Genomic DNA, 13,045 nt, shown 5'->3' with positions numbered 1-13,045 from the left:
TCATGGCCACAACACAACAAAAACAAAATCTAGTAGCCTTCATTGAATTATTATCAATTTCTTCAATATACCAAAGAAACAAACAGGAATAGAGTATCGAATTTGAAAGAGTCGGATGAGTAACATTTTATATAAAAGCATAATACACATACACAAGAGCATAGTATTCCATAAAATTATACAGACGACATTATCCTGAGCCACTCACCAAATTCAGCAGTACATGATGCTAGTCCTCCATAAATGAAAGGTCTCCAATCTCTCTCTCCCATAACACTCGAAACTGCTTTTGAGGTAATTATTTTTCACCTGGAAATAAAAATCAATTGAATAAAGAATGTAAACGCCTATTAGAGAAATACAATGGCAATGAACATTTCTATTCTTGTTTTTCAAAGCAGATTCATTCTATAATAGACAAATAGATTGAAATGAATTGAACTCAAAGTTAAAATTCAAATAATGTTACCAAGATCAATCTAATAACCGACATCAGCTCATTATATCACCCAATATTTACATCAGATTATGAGAAATAATAAAAATGAATTATGAATAATATTCTAGTTGCGAGCTATCTACGATAATTTTAATAAAGATTATAAGTTAAATTGCAAAAAAATCTTCAACCAAAGAGCTATCTACGATCATTTTAGTAAAGATTATAAGACACATTAATTACAAAAAAAATCTTCAATCAAATAGTTTTTGCTTCAATCAGACTAGATAAGAAAAAATGCCAGATCACATACTCGTGCGGAGATAGAGAGTTATCTCTATTAACTGACTAGGTAATAGATGAAATAGAACGAAAAAGTCAATTTTCAAATAAATAACTTATTCGAATTTTGAATGGAGGAATTTATGTGCGGCGATTCGTTATTTGTGGCAGCCACGCACGTGACATTTGAGCCTTACTTGTGGCTCACAGTGTTATTTGATTTGACGTATTGTTTACTACGTCAACAGAGGACAGTAGAGGGTCCCCCCAACGCCGGCAGCCGAGAGTATTGAACAAGCGAAAGCCGCTGCTCTATAGCACAGATCTATGACTGGGAGAGAGACCTTTTCAAGGCAGCAATGCAGGTTCAAGGTGAAGGCCAATTCGCGTCTAAATAAGAGACCAAATATGAGGAGCGAGGTCAATGTGGCATGCTTACAGCCGGAGATAGGAGTGAGCGACGGAAGTGGGAAGAGGAGGGGAAAGAAGAGAAGAGACGGCGAAAAGTTGGATGTAGCAACACGGCACCGCACCGCAAAAGCCGACCAGACATTGCACGCGATAATGACGAGCATGATAATCTAAATATTATTTTTATTAATTTAAGAAGCAAATAGCAAGACGTTCACCAGTTCTAAGGCTGTTTGCGTTGATGTAATCCATAAATTAATGCCCAGTACGATAGAGATAACAGTAAAAACTGTGCTTCATCAGAAATTATGTTAGAAATCTTATTTTATTTATTCTATAACATATTTTAAATACAAAGTGATCCATACCTCACTAGGAAATATTTTAGGCATTCTTGTACCCACCCGAAATCAAGAAAAAACATTTTCTATCAATAATAGATTCTAAATCTTTATTACATGAATAAAGATACCAAAAAATATATTGTGTCCAAAAATCTGAATTCATGAAATATATAGCCTGAATATAATCGTGTACATAAATTGAAAAATTGTATACAATTAAAGCGAAAAAAAAATTGTATACAAATGTAGTACAATCTGTCGCCGTACTTGAAATGGGGTTTCACAATTCTTCATAAATTGTATTAGTAGACTATAAAAAACACATGAAGTATTCTCAAGTTGATTCGATGCACTCTGTCTTTGGATATTAGAAGATATTTTTTAGCGAGGAAAGTGTGATTATTGTTAGGTCTATATGATAGAATAAATGGAGTGAAACCCAAAATATGTGGAACTCAAGAAACTGATTTACTTATCGATGACTACTAAATAAGATGTTGGAGCAAAAATTTATTCTTCTCAAGGCATAATATTTTGGGCAAATTATATATGGACAATAATTACTTAATTAGTCGCGCTCCAGAAGAATTGAGTAGAAGTTTTTCCTAACCAGGCTCACAGGTTAACTAGCCTGGAAATTTTTTCCATTACGTATCATGAGGCACAAGTATTTGTGCTTTTTAAATTTCAAGACGTTGGCTAATTTATCCTCAGAACCACCCTTGGTAACTTCATCAGTCCATGATATCCTCACCGTAAAAAAGCACTGAGTACACATAGCTTAAGAAGTCGTATCTTTGTATGGGAAAAATATACTATACAATATTGTATTATTATTAAAATTCCTTTCTCTAGGAATCACTACAACTCCATTATTTACATAAGTTATTCAAGAATTGAATTTCTCGAAAAAAAGTTTCATAAGCTACTTAGTTCATTTGGATAAGCAACAAAAAAATACTTAATTTTCTAGTACTAGTGACGATCGATGAACTATATTGTAAGAAGAAAGTAGAAAATCTGGTCTTTATCCATTCCTCAAGATTCAACAGTTTCAAAAAAAAATCAAGAATGGGCTAGTATATTTACAAATTGATTGATAAAATTATGACTAGCAGATAGAGAAGACATTCATGAAATTAAACTCATCCGTTTGAGCTTGTGGGAGTCCGGAAATGTAATGGAGTTACAGTATGCGATAATAGATTAGGATAGAGTAATGAACTCTAATGACGTACGGTATTAGAAATGATGACTGTCATAAAATAATAGTTACTAATGAATAATGAAAATTAGTTTGTATATTTTTATCTGAAATTTGGAATAAAATTGATGAAGTGAAAAAGATAAACTATTCGTATTATTTGGACTCGTATTTTCTGCGAACCATTTTTAATCTTGGTAGAATGGATTCCTGCAGGTCATTCTTTATAAGGAATGGCATCATGACTCTGTCCTGTGTATTTATGCTGCAAGCTCTGACATTTGTCAAGGATAATCTGAGGCAATTCGATCTAAGATGCGATGTACATCAGCACTTAACATGAGAGCGTAAACAAATAAATACCGGGCGGGTATTATACATATACACAAAATATGTATGTACATAGTGATGTAAAATTCCCGGGAATTTAAGATTGAGGAAATATTCCCAGGGAATTTAAGGGAAATATTCTCAAAATTCATAAATTCCCGGGAATTTATGGGAACTTAAGGAAATTTATGATTTCTTTCATAAAAAAATGACCGAAAAAGACGTTTTTGTTACACATGGTCTCAATCACCTGTTATATGACAGATTTATGTAAGAAATATAAGGATGAATAACTTATAAATTGTAGTAAGTTCAAAGAAAACAGTAATTTGAAGCTCATAGACTGATCATAGACTGAAAGGAGAAATGAGCATTCAATAAATCATTCAATTGCACCACTATTATTATGCTACTTTCATGTTTTACAAGTTGAATAAGATTTTTTTACTTACTAATAAATGCCTGTAAATCAGGTAAACAAAGTCAACAAAGTATTGAGTGTAATTTAACTTTCATTGCATGATTTTATTCAATTTCTCCGCACAAAAATAATTGACCCCCTAAATAAAGATTAGAGTAGAATATTAATCCAAAAATTAGAAATTAAAAAATACAGCAAAATAGGCTAAACTAAAACAAGGAGCATACTCCAGTTTAATTCAATATTAAAAAGAAAATAATTCCACAGCTCACACCTTTCAAGAGTTATTGAGGCTCACTTAACTTGTAATGAGATACTAGTCCAGGCAACGAATGCTCAAAAAGATGGAAAAGTTTGGAACCCAATTTTTGATCTCGCAGTCATTTTAAGGATAGTGAGGGGGTAAGCATATAAAAAGTCCTCACTCTTACCACACTCAACAATAAAAATTGATGGAAAGCATAAAATGATGAAATAATACATTAAATTGAAGAGAATTGAATGCTCTACAATTCACTGTATTTTAAATACTCCTATAGTCCAGTCAATGAAATATTATAGAGGGACAATTTTGGAACACAATTTTTGACCCCGTAGCTCTTCTTTTAAGGATAGTAAGGGAGTAATCATATTAAAACTCCTCACTCCTTCCCCATGTAAAAAAATTACATTTTTTCGATGCATTCTTGTTGAGTAATGAGCCCTGAAAGTGCAAAAAATTGGAAGAATAACTGTCTTTTCAAAGATTTTACACTTTTAAAAGTGAATATCTCAAAAACTAAAGAAGATATCACAAAACTCTACTGTACAAAACTTGTAGGAAATTTATCTAGCTTCATTATTACTCAGTTAGCCATGTCGCTGAAATGCATTGTTTCCCAGTTACATGCGGGTCAGCCAGAATTGAAAAAATCAACTTTTAAACTACCCTCATCCCTCAAGGAGTAGGGATGAGGACTTCTAATATGTTCACCTTCTAACTAGTTCAAACAAAGCTGTGAAGTCAAATATTGTGTTCCAAACATTCCCTCCCAATTTCCCTGACAATTGATCTATTGTTGTTAAACTGAAGATTTCACACTCAACACTATAACGGCTGTAACAATCGTTAGGAGAGGCGTAAAATAATGAGACCATAGATGAAATTGAAGAGAATATAATGCTCTATGAGCCCATGATTAGCACGGATTTTTTCAATGAATCGTTAAAAATTTATAAAGCCAAAAATATGAAAAAATCGGAGCCGGAAGGGTTTTCTTCAAAATGTGATACCTAAGAGAGCTCATAACTAGAAAACTATGAGAGATATGGAAAAATGTTGGAAATGAAACTTGTAGGATAATTTTTGAGCTTTAATATTATGATTGTGTTCGACAAAAATTTCCGAAAGGCGCATATTGTTCGAGATATATGCAAAAAACATAATATGGCATTTTCAAACCACCCCCTACCACCTTAGCACAGGGGGTAGGAGTGAGGACTTTTGATATGTTTACCCCCTTACTACCCTTAAAAGAGCTACGGGGTCAAAAATTGTGCTCCAAAATTTTCCCTCTATAATCTTTCATTGACTGGACTGTACGAATATTTAAGAGACAGTGAGTGAGTGAGCAAAAAACAGGCTCAAAGAATGATGATTTATTGATTATATCAATGTAAAATGTGGCTGAGCTTGATCAATATCGAATAGAATGATGATTTATTGATTATATTGATGTAAAATATGAGTGGAATTGATAAATTTCAATCATTTTTAGAACAATTTTATAAATTCCCTTAAGTTCCCATAAATTCCCTTAAATTCCCAAAATTTCTTGCCCTCGGAAATATTGCCAAATCATAAGTTCCTTCCCACTGGGAATATTCTCGATCCACATCACTATATGTATATACCGGTATAAAATTATTTAATAAACTACCTGAGAGTATCCGTGATAAAAATTCTAGATCGTTGAGGTACGCAATTTCCAGACTATTCAAAGATATGACTTTTTATTCGATTGAAGAGATGTTGGCAGCTGATATTTCATGTTAATATTTGGCGTCTATTATAATATTGTTATTGCCAATTAAAAATATGACTGTATATAACTGTGAAGAAACTAAGTAGCCTACCGGAACTGTTGGCTGTGATAGTATTTCTCTGTTTTGAGTATGTGAAATGTATGTATAATGTATGTATATGTTTACCTGATGACTTTGTCAATAACATGTACCGTATTTGTTCACGGCAATAAAAACATTTTGAATTTTTGAGATATTTTTATCAGAATTCAATCAACCATTGACAAGATTTATGTATCATTACAGCAAATTGATAATATATAAATTCTGAGAACCATAGAAACGGTGCCTATAGTACTTGCATAATGTATTCTACACCCAAGCATCATGTAATTAACTGATTAAATAGTTTTGTAAGACTTAAGAACAGACGTGTCACATAAATTACGCATCAATTATTGCAGATAAAGTTTGGATTCTATGACGAGATAATGCTATGACGACACTATCAGTTACAAGAATGTGCGACAAACTTATGAATCGCGGAAAACTACAACAGAAAAACACAGAATAGCTTGAGAAAAATATAATTTGAACGTTAAGGGACACCTTGACACGAAGCTAGAACAAAAAATATAGGTTTTGAATGAAGAGTCAGTCAGTAAAAAGGAAACATTCGGGGTAGACTTGTAACTCGCAATCAAGTGGTAGGGATGAAAGATTTTTCCATATAATTTAAAAATATTCTATTAATTTACAAAAACATTTTATCAAGTCATTGACACTAATTAAAAACTATGAAAAAAGAAGTGCTCAACATGACTTATTCCCAAATCGTCAGGTTATGGATCTAACTAATATTGAAAAATAAAGATAGGCCTGTATGAAAAGCATCTACAATGATTCAACAGTGAGTCCGCGTAGGCTACCATTATAAGCATAATACGCATGAAATACTGCGTAACAAAGTACTGTTAAATATCATGATGAAGAATTCACTCACTCGTTCAAGAAAAATGATAAGCGACATTAGTATTTTTAGATTATAAAATCTCCATCAATTTTCATAATATGCGTCATAATGGAAAAGAATGACCTGCGCATCGAAAACTTAGCAAACAAAAATGTCAGTAAACAATTGCTATAAATAAACTTGAATCTTCCACGACCTAGATCAATTTCTATCACTCTAGGAATAAATAGGATTTGATATAAATAATACGGTTTCTATTCCATTTATAAACAAGGGTTTTCTATCTCGAAAAACAATAACTAGGGATAAAAATAAGAGATAGTAAAATTAATATAGAAATTCAATTCGAATAACTTATTTCATTCAATTTGAAGAACGAACAAACATTTTGTGAGATTAGACTTGATATGTAGGCTTGCATATTGAGAGAAACAGAATAAACCTCACAAAAAATCATCCACCTATGTAAATAAGAAATTCATCACAAAAATCTACCGTTTAAAATGGTAATTAATTTTTGATAAAATATTAGAAAAATCACTTTATTGTCTACAATCCAAGTTACATTGTGCGAGCAGGATCGTCAATCCTAAGCTATAAGAGGTTATTATTATTAGAGGTTATTATAAGAGGCTATAGAGAAAATATATTATTTTTCCCTTCTTTTTTGTAATTGTTTGCCTTGAAAATGATTAAAAATTTGTTAGGTATTTTAGAGTATCAAGCAAGCTTTATTTTTGTCTTAATTATTTAGCTTTCGTTAGATAATTGTGTTTCTAAAACAGTTGAGTATGCAAGTCACCTTCTGTGATTTAATATCTACTTCATACTTCATACAAACCTAATAAATATACCTTTAATAAGATTTTTTGTTTCTTTTTCTTGTCGTTCATCTAACTTTATTGCAGTATTGCAACTTGTAGTGATGTAGTTATATTCTACATATATTCCCTTTTTTATAATATTCTAACTTTCAATAGCATTTCAATTATATTCTTAATATTCTTACTTCTTTGTATTCTTACTTGTGTATAATGAATAATTGTAATTATTGAGTTATGAAAGCAAATTTTTGGAATAAATCCTGTTAGTTTTCATAAATAAATATTTCAGTCCCTCGCCTGTAGAAAAATAATATCCCATAATCATTTATTAGAAACTCTCTGCAATGGAAATTTCTTTTCTTGTGTACCACAGGCAGGAATCAGGTTATACTTCAACTACCCTGATTAACGAGACGGTACGAAGTACTTAGAGAACTGTAGTCGCCACAGTATGTTTCATGAAAATTATTGTTAATCCAATGTCCCGCCTAGTATGGGACAAACAGCATTATCCTTACTCGATGGGAGGCAACCAACTTAGCAAGATTCTAGAGAGAATTGCGGAGAGCGATTAAGGACAAGAGGAGAGACGTGCTGACAAAGGAAGACTGCCTGCTGCATAACCATGCTACAACAAACACATCAAATACTGCTCGCCTCGTTCCAATAGAATTTCCTCGACCTCACCATCATGGGGTGTCCTGTCCACCATCCCTGACCAAGCACCTTCTGATTGAACGAGCGTTAGCGAGCTCCTACTCTTCAAGGACAAAATCGTTGTCCGTCTGATTGTTTGCTTGTATATTTCACAATAATTTTCAAGCGCATTGATCAATCATCTTCAAATTTTGAAAAAATGATCTAACCTTTTTTACAGATCAAGTTCGTTGGGTAAAAAAATTTACCAACACCTTCGTATTTTTTCGGACCAAAAAAGATAGGCTCTCGATATACCAAGTTTAAAATGTATTGTGTATGCTATAATAACTCAATAACGAGAGGGAAAAACATACAAAAGTCATTTGGAATATTGTAAATTGATTCCAACCAGAGATTTCAATAGAACAGATGATAGAATATCAGCGGCATTTTTGAAAATTATTATGCAAGATTTTTTCAGTCGAGAAAATATTAATAATTATATTTTCATAAAAATGGACAACAGCTGATAGAGAGCGGCAATTTTAGTCTTTTTGAGCAAAAATTGCTTCAAGATAAGGCTACACTCGGGCAATCATAGAGTGAAAAACCTGATGATGAAAAAATCATAATAATATTGAAATACCATTAACTAAAGTGAGGTCCACGTTCCACCTTATAATGACAGTATATTGAAATATTCATAAATAGATATTGGCAGCTCCACAATGCTCTTCCTCAGGGATCGGTCCTTTCCATTGTTTTTCAATCTGTACATAAGTGACCTGCCACATACGAATGCAAGGAAATTCATCTATGCTGATGATATTGCTTTGACTGTGCAGAGTAAGAGTATGAATGAGGCAGAGGACAAACTATCAGCTGACCTTACAGACCAGCAGGAGTACTTTCGAAAATGGAGATTGTGTCCAAACTTATCAAAGACAGAGGCCTCATGTTTCCACCTAAATAATAAAGAGGCAGGTACTGCTCTGAATATTATACTTGATGGGAGAGTACTGGGACACAATTTTACTCCCAAGTACTTGGGAATTACACTTGACAGGTCGCTCACATACAGATGCCACATTCAAAAGCTGAGAGCAAAATTGCAAACAAGAAACAACATAATATTGCAAAAACTTGTTGGCTCATCTTGGGGTGCCTCAGCAGACACAATGAGAACAGCTGGTTTGGCCCTGGTATATTCAGTTGCAGAATACTGTGCTCCAGTATGGATGAACAGTGCTCACACCAAGCAGATAGATACAGCTTTGAACTCAACTATGAGGATGATCTCAGGCACTGTCAAGTCAACTCCTAGAGAGTGGCTCCCTGTATTCAGTAATATTCCACCACCACTACTGAGACGTCATAAAGCTCTTGAAAGATTGTTTGCTGAAATAAATAAAAATCAGACCCTACCCATCCATGAAGACCTTAAAAATATGCCAAGACAGCGGCTCAAATCCAGGAATGCTCCATGCAATTCCGTGGACTCCAACTTTGACCTATCCAATGCCTGGAGAGAACATTAGCATAATTTTGCTGAGAATGGCAGTGCCTGGAATTTGGACCCAATCATAAGACCAACAGGATTTGAACTGCCACGAAGAACATGGACTCGGTTGAACCGAATGCGCACTGGCTATGGAAGATGTGGAGGTCTGATGTATAAATGGGGCTTTGCTGACTCTGCTGTATGTGAATGTGGCGCTGAGACACAGACAATCAATAATTTAATATTAGAATGTCCAATTTTTAAATTTAATGGAAACCTTGACGAGGTGCATCAAGCAACACACCAAATTTTATCCAATAGCTTGACGCACTGAATTTAACTGTGTGACTTTCACTTTGTAAATAAAATAATGTGATGTGCACTATCTCATACGATACGATGACAGTATTTGATTAACATTGGTGTTGTTATATTTGTCTATACTTTTCTAGCTCCGCTTAATAAGTGTTTTACTTATGCCAGTAGTCTTCATCTCTAACCGTATTGTCTAGTTATTTGAAATAATAATTATTATTGTTTTTGTCTAACTGCCAGAGCTTGGTACTATTTTGGTGAAATAAATTGGATTGAAAAAAAAATTGTATTGAATTAATAAAAAATGGAAATTCATATTTTATTCTTGAATCCTTGCCACCATCAAAAATACAATTTTAATACATTGACATGAAGTTTTAAAGGTAGAGGTAGTTCTCATAACACAGCTTATTAGCATGTTGGCAAGTCCTCAAAATATTGACTCGTTACGTAGAAAAAGAATCGATGTGTCATCTAACATGTCTAGAATAAAATCATTTCCCCAACAGCCTCAATACACTTTACTTCATGTACATGTCTAGCACATTGTCTTCATTGATACAAAAAATAAAATTGAAACCTGTTGCGTCCTCAGCGGTTCCTCAATTATTATGGAGCTGTACCGGTTTAATTTTCATCAAGGGTTAAGTTTAAGCACATTTTTATAGAAGCATTAATTTGATTGTCTCACTTTCACAATAAGCTTACTCGTGAGTTGAACAGATATTTGAAATTTTAGTAAGTTACATTAACATAATCCTACAATTAGGATCAGTCCGCAATGACAGAGAGTTCATATAACATTTTCAGTTGTTATAGAAATCTTACTCCATAATAATATTGAACATGAACTTTTGCGTTCAAGCTAAGGGTTGTTGAGAGGAAAAGTGAATGATGGATGGCAGTGTGCTTAGAAGCTTTGACACGATCATCCTACAGCCTACTTTAAATTTTAGGAGAAAATCTCTGTGAATGTAATTTTACTTTTTCGATGCAGAAAGGCGTTGTTGATTTTTAGGGATAAACAAATTAACAAGAATGATAAATCTGTATATAGGTAGTATAGATCTGTTTAATAGTATAAATCCCTTGTCACCCAGATATATATTTTCATATTAGTCAATATTGTAGTATAGGGTAAGTTGTAGGTAATAATGTATTAAATATAAACGTGCTAGAAGTGTTCAGAAATACTAACTTAGAATACTTGGAACAGCCGTCCAGCACACATAGACTTCTATTATTGTCTATAACTTACATTAGTCTACATGTTATTTCATTCATTTGCACTGTTTTGTACGTGTATTACATTTGTATGGTACTTGAATAAGTGATTAAATAATTCAAAAAGGGTACTGAGATTTTTATTTTTCTTTCTACTTGAATAAGATTAAAGTGAATTAATCCATAGGCGTAGAACCTGAGGGGGGAGACACGGGGGATGCGTCCCCCCCAATATTTTATGGTAGGCTATATGCTGTGTCCCCCAGAAAAATGTATTGAATATTCAAATTATGGCTGGTATTCAAAACAAACAATACAACTAATGCTGTTTTATTATGCAGTTTTTTTTAATTATATTTTAATTTAGTAAAACTTGAAACTATTAACTCAGAATTTTATTTCTTCACCCATTAACTTACCACTGCCAATAAGAGGATTTAAAACAGTTTTGAAATAAAATATGCCATTTCAAACCAAAACCATTTTAATAAGCTATTTACCAAAGAAATCTTTGCTGGGGGGCACCCCCCAGTACGCCCCCCGCCAATGTCAAACAGCAATCTACGCCAATGCATTAATCAACTAACATCAGTAACATATCCCAGGATTTGCGTTCAGTATTTTTAGGTTGAGGAAAATTCTAACCACCATATAAAATCAATATTCTCATACAATAAACATCAAGAGGATAAGTAAATACTTGAAGTTTTTCAAAATTTGGCTAAAACTACAAGCAAACATAAACTACCAACTATTATTTTTGAAATAATTATGTCGTTCGATGCACCTGTAATCAAGTTACGGTAGACTCAAAGAATGCACAGACTGCCGGCAGATGAATTTACTCATAATTATTCTATTCTAGTTTATCTAACCGTAAAAAGAAGATTGAAGCAAGGTACTGCAGATGGTTAGAAAATAGTTTTTCAAGACAAAAGCTACCCTACTTACCTTGTTAAATGGTAATTCAATATCACAATAATAGTAGGAAACGTTCTGTACAAGTTAACCTCACACAATCCTGTTTGATAAGTGAAGAACAATATTAAAAAAATTAGACTCAAGTGTTAGTTACTTACCTAGAAGATTGTTAATGTAAATAAGAAGCTTTATAATTCTCGTGGGTTAATTGCACAAAACTACACAGGAATCAAACTTGCACCTTTGCAAATGCAATTGCAAGGTTGCAGAATAAATATTAATTATTTAGCAAACGAAAACCGAGACAAGCACGAGACTTTCTGTTTACTGATATCCCCACCAGTGGAAATTGAGCGCTTTTCATGCTCCTCTCTATCGAGTATCGACTCGTATCGATGACTCATGCTTCGATATATCGAAAAAACAATTGACAATCGACATTTATGGCAGCTTTTTCAAATTAATGAATCAAAACTAAAATATAAACTTTCACCATAGGTTTATTAGACCCAGTTACTGCTAATAATATTGTTCAAATGGTGATATGCTTCAAAAGTAAAAGTACCCAAGACATAAATAAGAAGTACTCACTCTTGAATTGATGGAGCAAACTCATTTTGCTGTTTGCAAGTTATGGAGTGCCTCAAATAGGGTTCAGTGATAGGCCCTCTTCCTCTTCTGTTTCTAATAATGATCAACGTTCCGAAAAATGATGCTGAATAAAAACAAAACACAGAAAACTAGTCTACATGCAGTTTTGTCTCAATAGCTTCGCAGAAGTAAAGCTGTTGGGTTTCACCTTGGATGCTAGACTCAGCTGTAGTAGTCACATTATTATGTTCTGCTTTTAACTCTCAAGGGTAATATTTTTTCTTAGACTACTGAGGCCTTTTTGATTCCCCGGAAGCATCTAATTCTGATGGACGTATAATTTGACATAGCACATTAATTATGGAGTTCGGTAGTGGGGACATGCACCTGGCTGTAAAGAGGTACTACTCCAGCAGAAAAAATCACTCACAATATATATTGGACTCAGTGGGTTACCATGCAGGACCACTGGCGACACATCTTCAAGAACTTCAAGAGCAATCCTTTCTGAACAAGAAGGATTATTTCTGGTGCTAGCGCTGAGGATGTACAACGCTCTACCTGAAATGGTACCTAATAATTCTAGACATCAGGAGCTTCAGGGCACAAATCAAGAAGTGGT

The 13,045-nt window shown here is 33.4% G+C and overlaps 1 protein-coding gene across 4 annotated transcripts in view; it reads right to left on the bottom strand.

The window, feature by feature from the left end:
* The window catches only part of LOC111045452 (mitochondrial uncoupling protein Bmcp), a 29,877-nt gene extending 17,702 nt beyond the window's left edge, over nucleotides 1-12,175 (bottom strand). The window contains exons 1-2 of one of the 4 annotated variants that reach the window (XM_022330873.2): nucleotides 11,991-12,175; nucleotides 209-309 (exon numbers count right to left, since the gene is read on the bottom strand). In XM_022330873.2, the coding sequence (XP_022186565.1) occupies nucleotides 209-272 (64 nt within the window). In that variant the 5' untranslated portion in view covers nucleotides 273-309; nucleotides 11,991-12,175. Of the gene's footprint in view, nucleotides 1-208; nucleotides 310-752; nucleotides 860-918; nucleotides 1,052-11,862; nucleotides 11,888-11,990 lie in introns of those variants that run through there. The other 3 variants (XM_022330874.2, XM_039423497.1, XM_022330875.2) reach the window with 3 other exon arrangements.
* Nucleotides 12,176-13,045: the final 870 nt, after the last annotated feature.

The sequence above is a fragment of the Nilaparvata lugens genome, chromosome 3 (genome assembly GCF_014356525.2).
Source record: "Nilaparvata lugens isolate BPH chromosome 3, ASM1435652v1, whole genome shotgun sequence".
Lineage (NCBI taxonomy): Eukaryota > Metazoa > Arthropoda > Insecta > Hemiptera > Delphacidae > Nilaparvata > Nilaparvata lugens.
Note: the sequence above shows the minus strand (reverse complement) of the source record. Positions and strands in the feature narration are given on the sequence as shown.